At 42.7% G+C, this 24,675-nt stretch overlaps 1 protein-coding gene across 1 annotated transcript; it reads left to right on the forward strand.

Annotated features, from left to right (window-relative positions):
- The first annotated feature begins 48 nt into the window (after window positions 1-48).
- top2b (DNA topoisomerase II beta) lies at window positions 49-23,347 on the forward strand. Its single transcript, XM_079571361.1, has 36 exons — window positions 49-577; window positions 1,528-1,683; window positions 2,986-3,076; window positions 4,801-4,864; window positions 5,963-6,108; window positions 6,248-6,345; window positions 7,276-7,488; window positions 7,793-7,966; window positions 8,052-8,153; window positions 8,246-8,383; window positions 8,973-9,111; window positions 9,311-9,468; window positions 10,153-10,278; window positions 10,378-10,488; window positions 10,564-10,669; window positions 11,208-11,317; window positions 11,388-11,480; window positions 11,561-11,675; window positions 11,763-11,884; window positions 12,983-13,131; window positions 13,218-13,449; window positions 13,582-13,716; window positions 14,384-14,584; window positions 14,654-14,849; window positions 14,974-15,065; window positions 15,169-15,324; window positions 15,428-15,511; window positions 17,002-17,199; window positions 18,148-18,274; window positions 18,590-18,748; window positions 20,218-20,431; window positions 20,592-20,674; window positions 20,751-20,843; window positions 20,959-21,090; window positions 21,321-21,409; window positions 23,016-23,347. Exons 1-36 carry the CDS (start codon window positions 542-544, stop codon window positions 23,220-23,222), a joined length of 4,845 nt encoding a protein of 1,614 aa, XP_079427487.1. The 5' UTR covers window positions 49-541; the 3' UTR covers window positions 23,223-23,347.
- The last annotated feature ends 1,328 nt before the right edge of the window (window positions 23,348-24,675 follow it).

The following is a 24,675-nucleotide window of genomic DNA, read 5'->3' on the forward strand; positions in this document are numbered from 1 at the left end:
CTTTGGAAATCCTGCCGCGTCATTGGCCAGTTTCCCTGCGAGACGATTCGCCGTCTCTCATGCAGATGGCGGAGCCGGACAGCGGCTGCTAAAGCTAGCCAATACTGTGTTTTATTCACAGAGGAAACTATTTTACGCCCGGGAAACCGCACACCGAGCGGTTCTCATGGACTTTTCTCACACATAATATCGTTTCAATTTGCATTTGCCGTGTTGCTTTTGACCGCGTGTTTTGTGTAGTATTTATTTGTAGCCAAGCACGAGCCCCCGGTTAGCATCTTTGTTGGAAGTTTAGGCCCGGACTCTGCCGCCGCTCGTCGATTTTAACAATAGCCGGGGTAAGAGTCCCCTCCTCTCGAGTTGTTTTGGTACCTCTTCGCGGATTAACTTTTACAGAACAGGACAAAAAACATGGGGCAGAGGGCGGCCCTGTTGAATTACGGCATCTGAGAGGTTTCGCATCTTCACGGGTTCGGGTTTACTTAGCTGGAGGATTGGACATTTTTGCAAAGCTCCATCACACAGGGATCACAAAGGGAAGATGTCCAACGGGGCAGCGGGCAGCTTGGCGTGGCTGGTAACTATTCTATCACTTTTGGTCCATTTCTAGCACTACTACCGCCTCTCGTGAGCGATGTGTGTGTTTATTGCTGCGGTGCTTTGTTACCTTGCATTACTCGGCTCTGTGCTTTAGCCTCCTGTTAAAGGTCCCAGACTACGAGCGAATACACACCGGCGGGGGTGTCCCGTTCCCATTCATTCCTCCGCAGCACCAGACCAAAACACTGTCCATTTAAATCCCGTTGTTCCTGCACGGGCCGACGGAGCTTATCTCTCACTTATGGCGTGGAGTTTATTTCTAATTTCATTTAGGGGCGTTTTGAGTTAAAAAATATATATATATATCTTTTTTCTGAACAAATGACAGTAGTTTCACGATGGTTTTGGACACTATACCGCACTGCACTACACTGCTTTACCACGTCGAATTGTTAAATCACTAAAGCTGCTGGATAAACATTTCTTTATTTCATTTTCTCAATTTATGTTGTCAATTTTTTGTGCAATAAACAAAATGTCTTTGCTCCATAATCTGCCAAGCTCGTTCTTTAGCCCTTTATTACCAACATGTTCTGAAATGCATGTTATTCTTGTCTTTTAATATAGAAAGTGTACATTATGAACTGAATTAAGATTTTATATTTCAATTTTACTGAAATTGTTATTACATAGATTTCCGCATTTGTTCTAAAATTACTTTTCCTTGGCTTTAGTAATTCATGGTCATGTGACTCAAACTCAGAGCAAAAGGTACAAAAGATTAGGTGGATTGTCTAGTAAACTAGTTTGACATATTATTCAGGGAAAGAAGGAAATAATAATAAAATATTTAGTTTTCATTTATTTCATTTATCGCGCCTTGTGTTTGTGTTCAGCGAGTTTCATTGGCGTACCAGGAGTCACTCACTAAAGCAACATCTCCTGAGACAGTCCTCTCCTCAGTGCAATGTTTGTCGTGTTCTACAGGAAGCAGCCAATGGCAGAGGGGAGACGGGCAAGATGGAGAAGAAAGACAAGGCGAGCAAGCTGTCCGTGGAGAAAGTGTATCAGAAGAAAACCCAGCTGGAGCACATCCTGCTGCGTCCGGACACGTACATCGGCAGCGTGGAACCCGTCACCCAGGTACGAGCCGGCGCGAGCCCAAAATGCTTTGCTCCCCAGCCGTGAAATACTTGGGTACGACTGATGTTAGTGAGGGTCATTTGTGAGGTGTGACAAGGTGTGATTGCTCTTCGACGACCCAGCGGCGGACGGCTATTGATGCTATTATTCACTCTCAATTTACATGAGCACTTTACTGTCATGCAAATGTGTGGGAGAGTTAGGCGGAGGCAGAAGGTCTTAAAGGAAAAACCTTTGGGTGGAATAACGTTTATTTGAATTTGGTATCACTTTAAAATAACTACACCTTAATAAATGATGAATTAACACTTAATTCATCATGAACTGTTCATTAGTTAAGGAAGATAACACTTAATAACTACTAATAGTACTTCACATACTTCACTTATTCATTGTTAAGAAGTTATTAAGTGTTAATCACACTTAAGTAATGAATTGTTCATGATGAATGAAGTGTTGACTCATCATTGATTAAGGCTAAACAAGGGGTAGTTATTAAGTGTTAAGGTAACAATACCCTTGATACATTGTACTTAACTAAATGTAGTACAATGTAATGTGCTCAGTGTAACAATGTGTAATAATTTGTACCTATGGGTTAGATACACAATGGGATAATATGTATTTGTAGTTTGTAGGTACATAAGACATAATTCGAACTTAAACCTAACCGTAAGCCCTAACCCTAAGGGTCTCGTATATTATGTACCTACAAAGTACTAATACAAGTTATTACATTGTGTACGTACTACATAGGTATTACACATTGTACTAAATGTAGTTAAGTACAATGTATCAAGGTAGTGTAAAATAAAGTGATGCCCGTGTTACCGTGTCATATAAACCATGCCACTGAATGAACTTGTTTTGGTGTTAGGGCTGCAAAACAAGGAGAAACCTTGAGGCGACTGTCTTGAATGGAGCAATTTTAATAAAATTGCAAAACTTTATCAACCCCCCCAAAAATGAATTGTTAAAAAAAAGCCCCCCTTATTCCCCCCAAACATTATAATGGAGGTAAATTAGTAAAATCACAACTCAAACCGGACGTTTGTTAAAATAAACAAAACAATAATAATTAGTGTGTGTTTTTTCCAGACTGTGTTGACAAAAAAAGCATAAGTCTCAGTCATGGAAGAACTGAGTGATGTTGTGAAACGTTACTGTGGACCTTCACTATATGACTAATGTATCGCCTAAAATGGCAATAACAATAATTTTGCAATACGTGCATCAGTTTTCAATGTCACAGAGCAGTCATGCCCGACCCTCATTATCCATGTTTTTTTTCTCCTTTCGCAGCAAATGTGGGTTTTCGACGAGGAGATCGGAATGAACCAGAGAGAGGTCACCTATGTCCCCGGCTTGTACAAAATCTTCGATGAAATCCTGGGTGAGTGAGCGCACTGCGCGGTCTCTCATCTGCTCCCGACAGCCTCATCTGCACACTTAACACAAAGCAACATTCGTCATCTGAGATCATCCCAACCGTAACTCAGCGTGTTTTATTCTGTTAGAGACGACAGCAGTCGATTGGTTTGTCTTGACTTATCTTTTCAGCGGCTTCACAAACACCTTCTTTTTTGTAATGGGAATGAGTCAGAGATGCATCGTCAGCTTTTACTGCTCATATAAAGTGTAATAATGTGGACTATCTGTTACACGGCGCTGCAGTGATTCAGTGAAATATGGAAGCAATACTTGGCTAATGAGTCTGCGAGTGAAGGCCCAGCGTGATTAAATAAAAATGCTAATTCCTGACGGGCAGTGTTTGCAATACTTAAGTAAGTTAGTTTCTGTGGTGGGCTTTAACAGCTTATGAGTTTGAAGGAGGTTTTCTGATGATACGTTCTTTTCAAGCAGTTTGTGTGTGCAAAAAATAAATAATAATATTAAACAACACCCTGCTTGCTTTGTTGCTTGCTCTCAAAATTCATAGCAGTGGTTTTGAATTTTGAACCCAGGGGCCGCCTGGGTCCAGGGCGGCAGGGCGGGCCCAGAGCTCAGAGAGGGTCAGGATATGAGTCACTGTTTGAGCAACTCAATGGTTAAATATCCTCTATTTTCCGGAGAAAGGGGCACATGGGCAGAAAACACTCAGATTTCAGTTTATTTGTTTGACGTAAATGCTTATTGGTAATTATTTTTCTGTAACTTTTGTTTATTGAGTTGTTTTGATTGTAGTCAAAAAGGTTGCGTACCGGTTCTGATTTAAAGTATAGGTTAATACCAACAGGCTTGTTTGCTTTGTCATAATTCTTTTTGCACTATCGATAAATACATGAGACAATGTTATTGCTCTCTGCTGAAACATGGATGTATTCAAGTATTTATTTACCTGTCCAGAATACTTCATATAAATTTCCTTTTTATAGTTTTTTGAAATCTTAATGGATTGTCCAAATACTGCCAAGTGCGGGTAACCTGGTAAAAGCCAGATGAAAACATTGGCAATATCATTCTGGAAGTCTCTTTTCCAAGACGACAGACTTTGATATTTGCGGATGCCTGGATCAACCATAGCTTGTTTTAACCAATCGCTGCCAAAATACCTTAACGCAAAAGCCCCAAAGTAAAATATTTAGTATATTAGCACGAAATATAGTTTAAGAGGGGTCCAGAACCCCCCTAGAGTACTCACTCCTGTACTTCAGCCTGCCCCTACGCTACGAAAAATCCTGGTGAGAACCCTGTATTTGTGTTTGTTACATGCAGCGGCCACGTTTTCCCCCGATGCTGCCATTTTGTTTATTAGTGTCATTAAAAGTGCATTTTTTGGCTGAAATAAAATCCACCCACTCATGGCAATAGTCGTCCAGTCCAACAGTGGATTTGAGCTCAAACCTAACATTTAAAGACAGATTGGGCTCCGCTCCCAGGGGTCCTGGTGCCATTGTTTGGGGAACACTGAAAACTCCCTCTCTTTTCCCCAAAGTATAAAATCAAACCGTTTGTTTTTCGCTCAGTGTCTTTCTTTCAAAGAGACTCTGTGCACAGGCACATTTCTTGCTAAAATAGTTTTTTTCATGGGTGATGGTCATTGGGGCGGTTGATAAATATTTTCACATTTTAACCATACAGTCTTTTAAATGTATTTTCTTTTCTTTCTGATTGCAGTTAATGCGGCCGATAACAAACAGCGGGACAAGAACATGTCGGGCATTAAGATCACCATTGACCCGTGAGTAGAGCTCTGTGCTTAAAAATATCCCTTGACAGAACTGTGGAGGTTCCTTGAGCCTGTAGCTTGTACTTCCCATTGATAGAGACTAACTTGAGGGTCTAACTTGATTAAGCTAGTTTTAGTTTGTAAGTTAGTAGTAAGTGACATTTGTTTTCTCCAATAAACAAGTGAAGTGTGACAGATACGGATCATTAAAAGGATTCCCTGCTCCAGATTAGAAGTACGTGAGGATCACTGCTGCAGGCTGCTCGTGGTGAAATCTGAAATGCGCATCACTGGGTCTTTGTTTTCCACGCTGTTCACCTCCAGACTGTTTGTTCTCAGACAGCGGCGTGTCCTTCAGGCTTTCAGCTCAAATGTCCACTGCTGCGGCACTCGCCATACAAATGATCCAGAGCGCTCCGCCACACGATGTAGCAGAAAAGGAAACATACCTGTACATACCTTCAATGTAAATGCAGCAACGGATTCTTAGCTGGAACCTCCCTTTGTGGCTAATTCTTTATCTACCAATCTCTTGTTTGTCCTCCCTCTGGGTGTGGTGAGTAACCGTATGGGGGCTGTGGTCCTCTTCTGTGCTTCACTGAGCTTGTTCTTACCATTTCAGTACTCAAATTCCCTTCACCATAAATTATTTCTGTGTAAAGCGATATACTGAGCTGTCATCTCATTTACAGGCTTTTATTAAAGGAGATGTATCAAGCAGAGACGCTTTTAACCTTTTAACATGAGTAGAAACGTAATTTGTTTTTGAGTTATCCAGTTCACTTTAGTCATTTCTTCTTCCACTACTGAAGCTCTGATCCATATTTCCAGGATTTTGTCACATTATAGATGATATGGATCATAATAATGCAGTGAGCAGTTCTGAGCTCAAAGTGTGTTCATCACGGCTCTATTGATTTGTCAGCATGCTGTTAGCTGAGAGTGAAAGCTTTTCTCCAGCTGTTTTATTGCGTGTAATTGCCACAGTTGTCTGCAGAGAGCACTACAGGCCAATTTTATACCCATGCCAGCCTTTTTTTTCATCTGTTTTGCATTAAAAAGTAAAATATATTTTTTGTTTACACTGACATGCCCTGCTTTTTCCGACAGAGAGTCCAACACCATTACCATCTGGAACAACGGCAAAGGCATCCCCGTGGTGGAGCACAAAGACGAGAAGATGTACGTGCCAGCGCTCATCTTCGGACACCTCCTCACCTCCAGTAACTATGACGACGAAGAGAAGAAAGTCACAGGTATGACAGCCGCCTCTGTGATGTCAAGCGCTTTGCCAAATATAGAAAGAAGCGCGGTTCTTTTCCCATTCAATGTGATGGAAGGTGCAGCCTCCTTTTATCGCTTCTATGTGTTAATGTCAGTTGTGATTTGACACAGGCGGAAGAAACGGATACGGCGCTAAACTGTGCAACATATTTAGCACCAAGTTCACAGTGGAAACGGCCTGCAAGGAATACAGGCACAGCTTCAAACAGGTGACGCCCCCACACATACACATACACATACACATGCACACACACACACACACACACACACACACACACACACACACACACACACATACACATACACATACACATACACATACACATACACATACACATACACACACACACATACACACACACATACACATGCACACATACATACATACATACACACACACACTTTCAGGTCGACATGACACCATTAAGACGTCTGACCCTGTGCCAGCATTGCCCCTCTGCTGTGTGTGAGAAAGCTCAGTGTGCTTCCTGCTTTGTAGGTTCTGTAATGAGCTCTGGTAGAAGGTAGGTTTGTCTATGACATCACTGTCTGGTTTGGGTGAACGACGGTTGCACATGGTGGTTAAGATCTGTACAGTTGAGGGAATAGTTTTCACAAAGCACCGTGGTTCTTTGGGCATAATAAATAGTCTTGGTCAGTTAAAAAAAAAAGCCTTTTACACACAAGATTTTTGTGCTGCTGCCATACAGGTGAGTTCTTTGAAGTGTGCTGGTAGCTCTAATGTTGTCATAAAAAAAATCTATCAATTGATGTATGTCTTCAAGATGTAGAGTAAACCAAGAACATGTACAGTATTCTGTGTAATGGACAATTTGAAAAGCACATAAATAATCTTCCAGTGGAGTGTTGCTATTATTGATGAAGTGTCTGCGATCTGTAGCACTCTACTCATCTACAAAGGCTTTTCTACATTTGGCCCAGTCAAATGTGATTCTCTTGGCGAAACAACTGATGTTTCAAGTCACTTCCATAGATACTGATTGTGGTTTTTCATTATTTAGTCATAAATATCGTAAATTAGTCAGAGGAATCTAAATTCCTGTGTGGAGACCCGTGGTCAGTGGGCGAATACTGCATCGTTCTAAGTTATAGTTCTTTACCCGTGGCTCTTCTCACAGACATGGCAGAACAACATGACCAAGACCGCAGATCCCAAGATCAAGTTCTTTGACGGGGAGGACTTCACCTGCGTGACCTTCCAGCCCGACCTGTCGAAGTTCAAGATGGAGAAACTGGACAAGGACACGGTGGCGCTGCTGACGCGCAGGGCCTACGACATCGCCGGCTCCTGCAAAGGCGTCAAAGTCACGCTCAATGGCAAAAAGCTACCTGTAAGTGCAGCTGCTGAGTCAACACAATCTGACTGTAAATGCTCATAAAGTGATAATGTCCACTGGGGCCAATTTTGTTCTATTAATCTTATGACTTAATGATCTTTAGAGAGACTATTGGCACACCTTGATACTATAGATGAAAATTGGTGCTGGCAGAGAAGTTGTTAAATTTTGTGATAGTTTTAATATAATATAGAACTGGATTTTGTGTGATACAAAAGAAATTGTAATTATAGACCTAAGTCGTGCATCAATAAAAAAAAACGACTCATTTGCCAACCCTCCTGTGTTTTTGTTCCAGGTGACCAGTTTCCGCAGCTACGTGGACCTTTATGTGAAAGACAAGGTGGATGAGACGGGCGTGTCTCTGAAGGTGGTGAATGAGTCTGTGAACGAGCGGTGGGAGGTTTGTCTGACCATGAGTGAGAAGGGTTTTCAGCAGATCAGCTTCGTCAACAGCATTGCCACCACCAAGGTACGGCTCCTCACTGTAACAGTTTGTTATAAATGACGTATGAAGTATTTGAAAAATCAAATAAGCTCACTTTTTTTCTCTCTAGGGAGGCAGGCACATCGACTATGTGGTGGATCAGATCGTAGCCAAACTTATTGAAGTTGTGAAGAAGAAGAACAAGGCAGGGGTGTCCGTCAAGCCCTTCCAGGTACTGTCCATGTCATTCAGTACGAATGTGTCTTTTATACTTGATTTACATTTATTTATCCTTCATTATATTTGTCGTGTTCAAACCCTCAGGTGAAGAACCACATCTGGGTGTTTGTTAACTGCCTGATTGAGAATCCCACCTTCGACTCCCAGACCAAGGAGAACATGACCCTGCAGATGAAGAACTTTGGATCAAAGTGCCTTCTCTCCGAAAAGTTTGTCCGTGCTGTAAGCGCCTCTTGTTATTATTGATCTATTTGGATTTCTTTTGCAGTTTTTTATTTTTGTGGCATGTCACTAGAAACATACAATGAGTGTATCAATCATTCATTATTTCATACAACTCCAAAGCAAACACACAAAGAACAATAACAGTCGTTATTGTGAATTGAGTGTGAATATATATTGCAATGAATCAATTAAATTTGGATATGACTTGGCATGATTGATGTGTCTTCATCAGCAGAGATGAACTGATCAACTCTTTAATACTTCTGCTGCCGACACTTGGAGTTTGAATATTTACCTATGAATTAGCAACACCACAAGACTTTCCTACAAATATTCTATATAAGGAAACTGCCCTGAGTAAAAAAGACAAACTGTAAATGAAAAACATTCAACAAAAATAATTCAACAAAAGTAATTCTGTAGCAGCCAGGGTTTTATAAAGTAGAATTTCAAACCCAATCCAATACAACAATCTCTGACTTAAATAAGACGTTACAGTTCACCGGGTGCGTTCAGTATAAACGCGACTGTTCTTTTGTCAAAAGAACGTTCCTTTGAATGATTCCCCTGTGTGTGCTACCTGCAGGCGACTAACTGTGGCATCGTGGAGAGCATCCTGAACTGGGTGAAGTTCAAAGCCCAGACGCAGCTGAATAAGAAGTGTTCCTCAGTGAAGCACAGCAAGATCAAAGGCATCCCCAAACTGGACGACGCCAACGACGCCGGTGTGTAGAACTTGCTAAATAAATTCAGGCTTTTGTAAAGATTGTGGTATTTCATATCTAGAGTTTCAGTCAGTGTTGAGATGCCAAACTTTCCACTTTAATTCCCTAGCTCTTGACTTTACATATCAAGTAAATAATGGTGTTAGCTCATGTCTTTTCAGTTGTTTTTTTCCTAAAGTATCCATGTTCTCTGTCCCAGGTGGTAAGCATTCGTCAGACTGCACGCTGATCCTGACGGAGGGAGACTCTGCCAAGTCCCTGGCGGTGTCTGGACTGGGAGTAATCGGGCGAGACCGATACGGAGTGTTCCCTCTGAGGGGGAAGATCCTCAACGTCCGAGAGGCCACGCACAAACAGGCAGGACATGCACACATACTGTACTGAAGCTGTGTTCAGTTAGTCAAGTCATTTTTTTATTTTGTCATTTTTTGTAGTCAAAGTCTGGTTATTTCTTTGTTGTTGCTAATAAGTAGGGCTGGGTATCGTTGCATTTTTTTGGATACCAGTACTTAAATGATACGATACCGATGCCTAAAATATGTGTCACCTAGAACCAGAAAACAGAGCAATAATATGTGGAAGATTTGCAAATTTGCAATATTGGGTTCATCTCCAATGTCAAAAAATGTGTGAAAAATTTAGAATAATTTGTGGAAAAATTGGAAGAAATTGTGGCAAAAGAATATGTAAGAAATAAATTGGGGGTAATAGGGAAAATGTTAGTTATAAAAAAAAAAATGAGCAAAAATTAAAAAGCAATTGGGAAAAATGTAGCAAACATTGGGCAAAAAAAAATAATAAAAAATGGGGACAAAAAATAATAATAATTTGAGCAGAAACAACCGTCACTTGCTTTTAATGCTGTCCCTGGACCAACAGCATCAAAACTAAGATCTAAAGATACAAGATGTTTTTCCCGTACTTGCTTTCGATACTTTCATTTTTCGATACCAGTAGTACCTAAACATTTTTTTTCCGATACCATTCTGGCTTTGTTTAACAGTACACCACTCCCTACTAATAAAGAAATTCTTCACTCAGATTATGGAAAATGCTGAGATCAACAACATCATCAAAATCGTGGGTCTCCAGTATAAGAAGAGCTACGACGACGCCGAGTCTCTCCGCTCTCTGCGCTACGGCAAGATCATGATCATGACCGATCAGGTGAGCCTCCGCACTCACGTTTAATCAACAATTTGTCCCCTCTTTATTCATTTTCAAAAACAGTCCTGACATTTGTCGCTCTGCCTTTTGCTTTCCCAGGACCAGGACGGCTCTCACATCAAAGGGCTGCTCATCAACTTCTTCCACCACAACTGGCCCTCTCTGCTCAAGCACACATTCCTGGAGGAGTTCATCACGCCTATCGTCAAAGTAAGCGACGCATCTTCAAAAATACTACATCACTAATACAACAGCAGATACTAAATGTCTTCGCGTATTTCCTAGGCGACAAAGAATAAGCAGGAGCTGCCCTTCTACAGCATTCCAGAGTTTGACGAGTGGAAGAAACAGACGGAAAACTTCAAAACCTGGCATGTAAAGTACTACAAAGGTGTGAGCATTGGCAACACACACACAAACAACATAGATACCATAAGGGGGCGTGGCCTCGCCAAAGGGGAAAACAGAATCTTTGGGTAAACACAATATTTCACTCTTTTTAGCCATTTTCTGGTGGAATATGAACTTATTCATCACATACAAATAAAGTCAGGTCCATATGGATGCTTATTCACAGCAGATTGTTCAGTAGAAGCGAAAAAACGGCAGTCATAGTAGCAGTTAGCATTAGCACGATACTAACTTGAAGCATCATGTTAGCATTCTCCATTGTTTATGTATTTATGGGCTGTTGAACCACATTGCTCCGCTCCATGTCTTTGTATCTTTATTTAGTAGAAAACTATATTCATAATTCATCATTTGTTAAAGTAGTTTTTGAGAATTAGAGAAAGTTTAGATTTTTCTCCAAATTGTTTTCCCCTTAACTGTTTTCAAACATGTCCATATATGGGCGAGTCCAGAGATGCCGCCTGTATCTATTGCAGATAAAGTCACTAGAATTCAACAGTCCTCTCTTGTCATCATAGGTTTGGGCACAAGTACAAGCAAAGAGGCCAAGGAGTACTTCGCCGACATGGAGAGACACCGCATCTCGTTCAAATACAATGGAGCTGAGGACGACGCCGCCATCACACTGGTGAGGATTGATCTGGACGCAGTATTGTTTGGGCTATGTTAAATACTCATATGTATCCACACGGCTTTAGGCTTTCAGTAAGAAGAAGACGGACGACCGAAAAGAGTGGCTCACCAACTTCATGGAGGACAGACGGCAGAGGAGGATGCACGGGCTGCCAGAGGTGAGAACGCCCAGGATCACCGATGTCGACTGCAGCCTCTGTACAAGATTGTGATTTGTGATTTATCTTCATCTTTGTAGAAATACCTGTACGGCACCCAAACCAAGCACCTGTCCTACAACGACTTCATCAACAAAGAGCTGATTCTGTTCTCCAATTCGGACAACGAAAGGTCCATTCCTTCGCTGGTCGACGGTCTGTTTGCATTTCCAATCTCCCTTTTTTCCTAAATGGTCGTGTATATAACTCGCCTCACACTGTGCTGCCCGTGTGGTGTTGTAGGTTTGAAGCCAGGCCAGAGGAAAGTCATGTTCACCTGTTTCAAAAGGAACGACAAGAGGGAGGTCAAAGTGGCGCAGCTGGCTGGTTCAGTGGCCGAGATGTCCGCCTACCATCACGGAGAGGTACGGTATCGCCTGTGCAGGATGACAAGAGTGTGGCCGTGAAATTGTATATTGAAAAAATATAGGTATCTCTTTTAAGGCGAGACACGGCAGGTGAAAGTATTGATTTTTTCACGCAGTGGTCGAAGTGGAGATTTTTTATCTATTTTCCTCCCTTTACATCTTAGTTTTCATGTCAGAGAATAAAAATGACAAAACTCACCCCGCATGATGTTTATTTTATGATGTTTTTCCGCCTGCGAGGTGGGGGCAACCCGGAAGTAGCTGCTGCGCCGCGTAGAAAGGCTGTCTTTCCCGCGGGTATTCATTCATAAATATTGACAGATTTTACATCCACGTGTCCTGCTAAGGGGCCCCGTGATGACGATTTCACCCAAATATGGTATTTTTCCTCCTACGAGACGCCTGGAGCGGAAGAGTCAAAGAACGGGCCGAGCATGCGCACTCGCTACAAAACTTCAGGGCTGGTTTTCTCTGAATGAGAGAAGGCCGCACTCGGACAGCGGGTGAGCCCTTATAGCAGCTCCCACAGACTCCAAACTTGGACTTAATAATATTTTGAAGGTTTTTTCAGACGGATTTTTTAATATCTAATTCCTAGCCTGATTTATTAAGCTTTGAAACCAAAAAAACAGGCGGAATTTGAGATTTTAGTAATTTTTTCACTGATGATTGTTGAGAAACTAAACAAAATATCCAAAATCCCCTCTGAAAAAATCTTAGTTACTAATATGTCAATAAAATTAAACCATACATTTTAATCTGGCTCAATTCATTATTTTGATTTCGTTGCCCAAAGTATAGGCAATTTTGGCCATTTTAATGCTCAAAATGCCTTATTTTTATGTGAAAACATAAAATGACAGAAAAAATGCAATACATTTTTTTCTCATATTTATATCTGTAATGTTCAGCAAAAGTTTCAAAGTGATATCTCTACATTTTTTTTTCCCCTATTCATCTGCAGTGTCTCGCCTTAAGATCCCAAATGAACAGATTACAAAGTGTTTTCCTCGGTTTAGTGTTTATTTTGACCTCGACGCATTCTCGATGCATTGCCTCGACCGCGAGTAATGTTCAGTTCCCTCTCGTCCGCAGCAAGCTCTCATGATGACCATTGTGAACTTGGCGCAGAACTTCGTGGGCAGTAACAACATCAACATCCTGCAGCCTCTGGGTCAGTTCGGTACGCGCATCAACGGCGGCAAAGACGCTGCCAGTCCCCGTTACATCTTCACCATGCTCAGGTAAAGCTGCCAGGGCATGGAGAGGAGTTCACTGGAGTTGAAAAACACATCGAGTCCTTTTTATTTACGAGTCTCTTGTCCCCCAGTCCTCTGACTAAGCTGCTCTTCCCGGCCGTGGACTCCAACCTGCTCAAGTTCCTGTTCGACGACAACCAGAAGGTGGAGCCAGAGTGGTACATCCCCATCATCCCCATGGTGCTGGTGAACGGAGCGGACGGCATCGGCACCGGCTGGGCCTGCAGGATCCCCAACTACAGCCCGCGGGAGATCGTCAACAACATCAACAGGATGCTCAACCACCAGGACCCGCTGCCTATGGTGCGTGTGCTGCCAACTTTTCATACACTCCAGTGCCGTGGGCGACCGGGTTAAGCCCTGTCAACACTGTATGACTCAAAGGATTGAACATATTCAGTTTCAATTCAACATTGTTTGTGCTTTTTCCAACAGCTCCCCAGTTACAAAGGTTTCAAAGGCATCCTCCACGAGCTGGGCCAGAACCAGTACTTGCTCAGCGGTGAGGTGTCCGTCATCGACAAAAACACCATCGAGATCACGGAGCTGCCCGTCCGCACATGGACACAGGTAAAGACTCTCTTCAACTCCCGGACTCAGACTTGTGACTCACAAATCACTTTCAGGACTCCAAATAAACAATACTACTCGGACTTGTGAATTTCTTAGGGGCAATGACTTGAACTTTCACTAATTTAGCTCTGTCCCCTGAATAGATGCTTTTAAAGCGAGACACTGCTGCAGAAAACATAGCTTTTTTACGCAGGTGTCAACGTTGAGATTTTTAGCTAGTTTTCTGCCATAACATCTTAGTTTTAATTGTTGTTGGAGAAAAAAATTAAACGATGCTTATCTATAGATTCCATTTTTTTCCCTATTCACCTGCGGCGCTCGCCTTAAAAACAACCCTTTCTAAACATGCTTTTAAATGACGGCTTTAAGTTCAGAGTTCGTTAAATCAGAATTGTTCCATATTAGCTAGACTCTTAAATGTGCTGGACTTGTGACTTGAACTTGGTTTTGGATGATGGTGACATTACTTGAAAACTGACTTTATTGATAATGTCAAGGACTTGTACATTTATAACTTGGACTTGGACTCAGACTTGACTCAGTCAGTCGAGAACTTGAGGGTGACTAAGACTGGAAAAATCATGATTCCGCTTCAACTCTGCCTCACACTGACCTTTTTAGTATAGAATTCTTACTGATTTTGGTTTCTTTATTCCCTCTTCAGGCATATAAGGAGGGAGTGCTGGAGCCCATGCTGCAGGGCACAGACAAAACGCCTGCTCTCATTACAGACTATAAAGAGTACCACACGGACACCACGGTCAAGTTTCTGGTCCGCATGACGGAGGAAAAACTGGCCCAGGCTGAGGCGGCCGGACTCCACAAAGTCTTCAAGCTCCAGTCGTCCCTCACCTGCAACTCAATGGTACGGACAAGATAAAAGAGAACCTAAGTATCCAAACAAAAACGTAACTAGCTTTATTTCTCACATTAGGTGCTGTTTGACCACATGGGCTGTCTAAAGCGGTACGACTCGGTCAACGAAATCCTGAAGGAGTTCTTCGAGCTGCGCCTGCATTACTACAAACTGAGGAAGGACTGGCAGCTCGGGAGTCTGGGGTCTGAGGCGGCCAAACTGTCCAACCAGGCGCGTTTCGTCCTGGAGAAGATCGAGGGCAAGATCTCCATCGGTGAGGCTGCGCTTTACTAAGGAAGAGCTCATCATAGCTCCATTTCCTATTTCCTTCCCTTGACTCATCAAGAAATGTTCCTGGTCTGGTCTGCATTTTGAACATGCTTTCTTTCTCTCCACAGAAAACAAAACAAAGAGGGAACTGATCCGCATGCTTGTGTCGAAAGGCTACGAGTCGGACCCAGTGGCCGCTTGGGTCAAGGCACAGGAAAAGGTACAGTGCTACGGCTTTTATGAGAATCGTTAATGCCCTTGGTGTTGTACATGTTTAGCCGGTTATGTGCTGATCCACTGTAAGCTCTGCCCTCTCTCCACAGTCCCTCGAGGAGGACGACGACGACGGCAATGACAGCGACAGCTCCATAGACTCAGGATCATCGTCGGGGCCAAACTTCAACTACATCCTCAACATGCCGCTGTGGTGTCTGACCAAAGAGAAAGTGGACGAGCTGCTCAAACAGCGGGACCAGAAGGTAGGGCCCAGATAAAGCTGTTTTACTTCCACAATATCGTCCTCAATCCCCTGGAAAGCAGATGAATGTGATGCTACTGGGCCTTCATTGATGTTTTGTGCAGAAAGGAGAGCTGCATGAACTACAGAAGAAGACTCCAGAGGATCTGTGGAAGGGCGACCTGGCAGTGTTTGTTGAAGAGCTCAATGTAAGTGACGGTGGTAAACCAAATACTTCAGAATGTCTCTGATCTCTTTGAAATTGTAGTATTGTGACAACACTCATTCAAACTCGATTTCGATACTGAAAATTAAACTCGATACCGATGCAGAAAAAAATCCTCTTTTAAAATATATACTATTTTTGCTCTAGGAAACTTTAAAGGCCAGTATTGAGTATTCTGCAATGCTGATCAAACTTCCTCTGTATATATTCATTAGTCTTATAGGAAACATGTAGCTTTCTCCACAGTTGACATTGGGATCATTTAACTTTGTTAATATCCAATGCTAGCTGATTCATGTAAACAAATGGATGCCGCTAGGCTAAGCAAAGCCATAGAAACTAATGGGTGCTACGCTAACATTAGCAACACTCACTAATTCTAAAGCGTCTATAAAAATGCCTGCTCTTTTTGACCTGGTGCAGCACCAGTGATCAGATCCTATACTTTGACAGGATCTGATTACTGTTAAGTTTTAGAATTGTGTACAGGGTTTAAGTGAGCACTTTTAACTCCAGATTGACTTTGGGCTTAGTCAGTTTCCTTCCTGCTGCGCTCTGGGAGTGAGCAGTAGGAGGAGGGGCAGCTCTCTGCGCAGCCCGGAAGAAACACAGAAAGTATCAATACCTGCTCAAATGAATATCTAGCTTCGATACCACTTTTAGTATCAATTCAGTATCAAGGAATCGATTCTTTTGACAATCCTACTTTGAATGACAGCTGTTTTCCTATAGTGACCTGACGCTAATCATTTCCTTTCTATTTGTAACATTTCTGCACTGATGAACTTACAATACAACATTTGAAAATTGAAAGTCAAAGTTTGTTAAAAGAGCTTGCATGACAACTTTAGGCTCATTTCACTGCTCTCAATCATTGTTCCTGTCCTGTCATCATGTTTTATGTACTTCACAACCTCATGTTGTGTCTGTCACCTGTCTGTCACCTGTCTGTGCCTGTCTTACTTTCTAGGATGATTATTAAACATCTGCCCAGCAACCCTGGATGAAAAATAGCTTAATGGCCAACACTGCTACGTTTAAAGAAATGTCATTTAACGCCGCTGCACCATTACCTTCAGGCTGAACTGACTCCCAGCTCCGACAATTTGCTGAATGTCTCTCCCCCTTAACTCATATACATACTATCCAGGAAATGTCACGTTATGTGCAAGGTTCCTGTCAAATAAACAAATGAATCAAACCAATAGTTGTTAGCATCATTTGTGCTGGGACTGTTGCTGTAGCGCTGACTCTGAATACCCAGTTTTTAAGTTTCATTTTCCCTTTAATGCCGACGTTTCAGCATCTTCACTTCATGTTTCTCTCCCCTCAACAGCCAAACGAGTAGCTCAGTATCAGCATCTTACTCCTGAACACACGTCATTTCTACTTCATTTGTTTTGGGCACTTTGATGAATCGTAACCTTTTAAGATGCAGACTTGTAAGTTACAAATCCCGGTGTGACCCATCAGAACGTGGAGACCATGGAGCGGGAGGAGCAGAGCGCGGGGCGAGGCATCAAGCTGGTGAAGGGCAAAGTGGGCAAGCCCAAAGTGAAGAAGATGAACCTGGAGGAGACCATGCCCTCGCCATTCGGCCGCAGGATAGACCCGCCCACGCAGGCCCTCAAGGAGCAGGGCGCCAAGAAGGGGCTCGGCAAGAAGAAGAAGGTGCGTTTTTTTCCCCCCTGGAAAGTTGTTTGTTGTATCCAATTTGATTTTGAATTTAGAATAGGGCGTGGCAATGTATCGATTTTGCGATGTATCGTGATATTTTGCGACTCGATGCGATACTCTTTATTCCGATATCGATGCGTTTGATGATGAAATATGTATGAGTGTCGTCCCGCATATTAATGAGGCTGCAGGGCTCCACTGCCTTCACTGTCCGTAGAGCAGGGGTGGGCAAAGTCAGGCCCTCCAGCATAAAACCTTTGGCCCCCAAGAGAATTTTGAAGAAACATTTATTCATAAATCAGAGACCAAATATGTGAAAAGGACTCTAAAATGTGGAAAATACTGTCAATATTTTCACATTTCCCAGCAAAACACCCGATTAGGTCATATATTATGTGCAAAACTTATATTTGTAGAAAAAAAGGTGCCTTACTTTGAGCTACAATAGTGAGTTTCGGCCCTTGGTGTTTTGGCATTGAAGAAAATCGGCCCTCCATGACACAAACTTTCCTACCCCTGCCATAGAGGCCAATAACGGTGAAGAATACAAGCAGTAGAGGGCAGCACTCGGCCCAAACAGTCACACAGGCAATACACAGTATGTTGTTAGAAATGCTTATTATATTTGACAGAAAAGGGTCCCGAGTTGTTGAGTGATTTTGGGGGTTAATGTATTAATTTAGGAAACGGGGCTTTGGTTTCATGTGCGTTTAAATGTCAATGAACTGATGCCATTTTCAGTACGTTCGGTATCATTTAGTCATGTGCTTCACTAACGCTATGGAGCACGTCTTTGTTTATAAAGTAACAATGTTAAAGCATATGTTTCTTTTCAAAGAGTGATACATCGTGGGTTATTTTCAGATTATCTCATTATTGTCGTGTCGTCAGGTTATCGTTATTTGGGATGAAGCGATTTCTGACCATGTCTCTGTCCTGCAGGGCGATGCGGACGTGGCCGTGAAGCTTGAGTTGGATGAAGACGGCCTGGCCATAGAGGGAGGAGGCGGTGACGCTCCCGCCGCCAAACCAAAGGCCCCGCGAGTGAAGAAGGAGAAGAAAGAGCCGGGTCAGTGTTTCGCCTGTGTGTCACGATTGTCTTAAGCCCAATTAAATCCACTTCACTCCAGTGCAAGCCCTCTTCACCCTGTTTTCATGACTGTATTTTAAAGTTATAAAACATGACACAAATCCTTCCAATGTATAATAGAAGGCTTTTAAATATTAACACAAACTCCCAGAGCTGACACGGCGCCGGGTCTTTGCTGTAGAAGCGTAGCTGCTCCCCGATGCTGAGGCAGAATCTCTCTTTGATGCATTATTGATCGCTCCTGTCCTCGCGCTGTCAGACTGTTAATGCGACTGTGTGTGTGCGCGCATGCAGGACCCCCCCGCGTGAGGAAACCGGCAGCACCCAAAGGCCCCGCCAACAAGAAGGTGAAGAAGAGGAACCCGTGGTCCGACGCCGAGTCCCAGTCCGACTCCGAACGGGAGGAGAGCGAGCCGGTCATCCCCCGCGAGAGAGAGTCCCAGAGGCTGTCAGGTATGGGGGGTGCTTTAGGGGGGGGGGGGCGGGGGGGCATGGGCAAACACACGCGTTCATCTACCAAACTATTCATCAGTTATGGAGTATTGTTCTGCTGCAAGGGAAGTTGAAATTCAATGAAGAAAAGTTGAAAACTCTATGATGTTTCTAAACCTGTCGGTGTTGAACTGTGGCTTCAGGGGGAGCTGTGTGAGGGGAATCGGGCTGATTTATTCTAGCTCGTCGGCTCTGGAGGGACGGTCTGCTGTGAAAACGTGAGATTTCAAGACTAGGGTCAGGGCCAGGGATGTGGTTAACCTTAAAGGAACAGGCCTCCGTTTTTCCTTACTGAGATATGTTCTTACTTTAGCTTAGACGAGTTGATGCGTACCTGTCTGATTTTTGTGCTTTCTGCGTTAGTATTTAGCCTCTAATCCTCTCCTTTATGGGGCCAAACAGGGCTGGCCCCGCGTTTTCCCTTTTTAAACTCGGTTAGGTGAGTACTTACACGATTCAAGTCTAGTTACACAAAATGAAACATGTGGATTTTCTAAGTGGATAAAAGGGGAACTATATTTTGAGGCGTAATAACACCTTAGGAGCACTTCGACTTTACTGCACTGACGTCCAATTGTATTTTGAGACAAACCAACTCATAGATCTATACAAAATCACAGCAGGCCGTCCCTCCCAGGCTGAAGATCCAACAACAACCTTTATTCAAGACATTCAAGTTCAATAGGTTCTTCAGAGGGAGCTTGTCAAAAATCAGTAGATTCCAAAACAAAACAAAAAAGTCAAGTCTCTGTCTCTCATGGTTCTGAAGTTAGAAGCAAGAATCTACAACATAAAATATATAAAATCGGTACAAACTTGTTGCCACTCCTTTCAGTCCCGGAGATATCGGACCATATATGACGGTGCGGAGGGTCAACGCGGTCAGACGTTCAGCCAGGTGTCTTTAAGAGCACTTTGAAGTATTATTAAAGCTGCAGTAGAAAGTACCATCTCTGATAATGTGCTCAACAATCTTTAGAGCTGCCAGAAATGTAAATGAGGGCCTCACTCCTGCCCCTTTGGTACAGTATGTTACATGACAACAAGTAAAGAAACAATCTACATTATTTTGATCTTAAATATGACCGTATCAAATGTGTGTGGATTGGAGATGGAAGTAAAAATCTGTGCTAGACTCAGATGTTTGGTCGATGATACTGTTTTGTGAAAAATGAAAACCATGAAATGTTTGATTCTGTCTTATTTAGTTAATAAAGACGAGTTTAGATCTCACTTGTGCCCAAACGTCCTCTTCATCAAAGCTCGTCTCCTTCCGTCTTTCTCGTTTAAATCTAATCTTTGCTAATGGCAGACGAGTGACGGAGCATCATGTTTTTTTTTTGCGATTAGCCGAGCGCGAGCTGATGCAACCCTGAGCAACCAGGCGCCGACTCTCAGCTGCAATAAAGCGCTTTTCTCTCCCCCCACAGCGTCCAAGCCCAAGTACACGTTCGACTTCTCAGAGGAGGAGGCCGAGGAGGAAGAGGAGAACGGAGACGACAACGACAACATGGCGTCGTCCCCGGTGCGCTCGTACAAAGACGATTTCACCTCCTCCTCGCAGCCCAAAGACAGCTACAACAACGACGACGACGAAGACTTCGACGACGACGATTCCTTCTCCACGCCGGCGCCAAAGCCCAAGTAAGACGCATGCACATACTCAGCTGCAGTTTTGGTTGAAACCTTCCACAATTTCATGTTCAAAAGTCCAATTTTGCTTTTCCCCTCATTTTTTAAATAAGTATTAAAGGCAGTCTTACAGTTTCCTCCTCTGCCTGACCGCGACTGTCATGTGTTACAGGCCGGCACCCCCAGCTAAGAAGAAAGAGCCCAGCAGCATCTTCTCCTCGAAGTCGGCCTTCTCTGACAAGAGCAACGACAGCGGTGAGGACGGCCCCATTAAACACACCTTTATCTCACTCTATCAAAGGCTTCTTTAACCCCTCGTCTGGTTTGGCAGACGGCTCTCGGTCGGACAGCGACGACGACCACAGGCCGGTCTTCTCCACTTACTCCTCCAGTTCTATATTTGACAAATCGCCGCCAAAAAAAGGTAACGCGTTTCTCTATTTTTTTTAGTACACTTTACAGTTTGACCACTAGAGGGCAGACTAAAGCCACACAATCCCATTTAAAAACCTGAGTGAACGTTTCCATTTGTTTTGCAGCAGCTAAGAAGGCGTCAGACGCTCCTCCTAAACCCAGGAAGACACCAGCACCTAAGGCTAAGAAACCAGACAAGTCCATCTGGGACTCAGACTCCGACACAGGCTCCAAGAAGACCAGCGCCGCACTGAAAGGTAACTCTCACAACTCCGGCTCGTGTGGTCAGTCTATCTCAGAGCCATCTCAAAGCTGGGAGATGTGATGAGAGTGCTATATATGCGCCATTTATGTTTATCTTTTACAATCATGCATATATGGCACTGTGGATCACTTAAACCAGTCCATTTTCTTCGGAATTTCCACTAAAATTGGTTGAGATGAAGTACACAGGTAATGGACATTTTGCGGTTTGTGTTTTTTTCAGGAGGCAAAGGCCGAGGGAAGAAGCGAAAGGGCTCCGGGTCCGAAGACGAGTACAGCCCCATGAAGAAGGCGGCCAAACCTCCGGGAAGAGTCAGTATCTGTTTCACGCACTCAAAGTATTCACACCTCTGTTAAAGGAAGGGAGATATTTCAAAAGTTATGTCAAAAAATAAATGAGAAAAAAATATTTGAAATCAACCAAATCCTGCATAGCTACATGGATAAATGGGGTGTGAATACTTTTCTGACTGTAAATGATGCCAACACTTCCTGTCATAACACGTTTTGGTGTTTTCCCTGTACAGAAAGGCAAACCTAAAGACTCAAAGTAACATTGGTAAGCCCCGGAGTGACGGTGTCCTAGAGTCGGCAGTGTTTTTTTCCTTATTCCTCTAGCTCCTGTTTTTGTAGAAGCTGATAAACAAGCTGTGCTCTTACTACTGTTCAGGCTGCGTTCACGTGACATGTTCTTTTTAGTTGAACACACTAAAATGCATTATTAGAGATAGTAACCATTAATAAAAAACATCTACATTTTGGAGAATTCTTGTCACGTGAACGCAACCTTATCCTCGTGCCTTTTTCTGCAAACCATTATCGCCAAATCATGAAGTTGACCTTTATGAAGAAGTTCCTCATTCCCAAGTGTTTTCCCAAATTTTGTCCCGTAAGATAAACCCGTATTTGAACCAGCCGAACCCCCCCACACTAATATCAAACGTTTGTGGTTGTGTCGTTTTTGCTCCTGTGTTTGCGAATACTTTCTCCAGAGGTGTGTGATAGGTTTGCTACATCAGTGTCCTTCCTGTGTCGCTCTTCTCATTAACTTTTGATTCCTGTGCTCTCCGCTTGGGTCTAAAGCATTTTGATAAAAAACAAAAACACAAAAAAAAATATGGGAGCCATAATCAGCGGTTCCTGCTCTATCCTGTTGCTTTGGGTTTGTTAAGGCGAGACGCGGCAGGTGGAAATGTAGATTTGGAAGAAATAAACCAAACTCCCCCCTTTTACAATGTTTATTTTATGACATTTTGTCCATTCTTACACCACCACAACATCGGCAGCTGTTTCTCCACACCGATCCATTCACAGAAACTGACACGTTTGCTTCCAAATGTATTGAGATTTGAACCCCAAATCAAGCTTATTAAAAAAACAAAGTAGGTTTCAGACATCCCCCCTGAACCCATCTTGGTAACACTTTATATTAACTACATCTTATTTAGCCTTAATAAATGATGAGTTAGCACTTTTAGCACTATTCATAAGTTAAGTGTGAATAACTCTTAATAACTACTTAACAATGAATACGTCAAGTATGTGAAGAACTGTTCATAGTGAGTGAGGCATTAACTTTTGTAAAGTGGATTTATTAAGTGTCAAACTTGACTAATGAGTTGTTCATGATGAATTAAGTGTTAATTAAACATTTATTAAGGCTAAATAAGGTGTAAATGTCACAAAATAAAACAAAACCTGACTATTTATAATCAAAAATATGCAAACTACACTTCTGAAGCCATACTTTTATCTGAAAACATAAAATTACAGAAACTTTTTTTCTTCTTCTCATATTTAGCAAAAGGTTAAATTCCAAAACTCTAAATGGATCATTTCCTCCTCTATTCGCCTGCAGCGTCTCGCCCTGAACGTCTTCACAGACTCTCGGACTCACAGCTTCGTCTCTATCCCACAGAAACCTCAGAAAGCGCCGTCCGACGATGATGATGACGACGACGACGACGGTGGTGGCGGCGGCGGCGGCGGCGCCGACGACAGTCTCCACAGCAACAGTATGAGTTTGATGAACTTCTCTCGGGGTTCGGGCCGCGCCAAAAAGGAGGTCAAATATTTCGACTCGGACAACGACCCGGAGGAGGAGGACGGCGACATGTTCGCCTGAAACACTCCGCCCACCTCCCACTGTCCACGGACTTTTGTACATTTTATTCATTTTTGTGCCACTCCTGGTGATTTTTAACGTGTAGTGAATTTATTATATCTGCATTGAAAGGCTTTTTTTTTATACGACGCTCATTGAATTATTCTGTATTTGTCCGAAGCAGCTTTTAGAAGTTTAGGACGCGGGGCTTTAGCATATTGACTTGTTAAAACTAATGTAACTTTTTTTGAACACAAAGTTGAATTAAGCGATAAGATGTGGCTGTTCTGTCGTCTGTCTCCAAATGTACTTTGTATAGTTTCATGAACTGGAAGAACAAATAGAAGTTGTGTAGTAAAATAAACACCCAGCTATTTATATATCTATTGCAGAAGGTGTTTTTTTTTTCTTCGGAAAATGTGCAGGAATAAAAGGCTGAGCGTGTAAGTAAAATGAAATAAAAAAAACTCCTTTAAGCACTTATGAGCCACATCTGGAGGTTGTAGGTTCACATCCTGGCTCAGGTGCTTTGCTCTGCACAAAAGGGTGTTATCTGTATAAAATATCATACTGCTAAGATGCTAACCACTGCCATACGTAATCTGCTAGCCAGATTTGAACCAGTACAGTCAGGTCACACATGAGCTTTAAACCCAGAACCTTCACTGTGCAATTGGACAGACCACTTTATGCCGATTGCTCTGCTCTGTATGGCTTTATTTCTCATTAATCTGAGCAAAATAAATTGTGAACATGCATTGAGTGAAGTGTAACTTATGACAGTGACAGTCAGTGGCTGAGTGGTTTAAGTTTCATGGTCACTGCCGCCCGGACTAAGTGGGTTCAGATCTAGCCTGTGCACACTGTAAGATTGAGTGTTTGTGGTCATATTAATATTGCAAAAAAAAAAAAAAACTCTTTGTATAATGACAGTACCGGGGACGCTCCATCCAGGTCCTGAGCTTCTGTCCACTGTGACTTCTCTAGCCTTGGTCAGAGTGGATGAGTCTGACTGAGATTTGAACTCAAAAACCTCCGATCATGGGTGACTCTTCTTACCGACTCCTCTGCTCCCTGAGCTCATGCCACCTCCATCTAGGACCTTCTAGGAAGAATTTAAGCCTGAAAGGAACCTCACTCACAGTATTGGAAAACACTTGAGTTTAAACTGCTTTCTATCCAGTGTCTGCCAACTCCACTAACTTGAGCACAATTAACTGTTTACATCCACAGGGTTCCTGTTGGCTGCAGTGCTTTGGTGATTAGGCTATTATTAACTATTATAGACTATTATAGACTAATCATAGACTATCATAGACTGTCATAGACCATCATAGACTATTATAGACCATCATAGACCATCATAGACCATCATAGACTATTATAGACCATCATAGACTATTATAGACTATTATAGACTATTATAGACCATCATAGACCATCATAGACCATCATAGACTATTATAGACCATCA

The sequence above is a fragment of the Gobius niger genome (assembly GCF_951799975.1).
Source record: "Gobius niger genome assembly, chromosome: 14".
NCBI classification, from domain to species: Eukaryota; Metazoa; Chordata; class Actinopteri; order Gobiiformes; family Gobiidae; genus Gobius; species Gobius niger.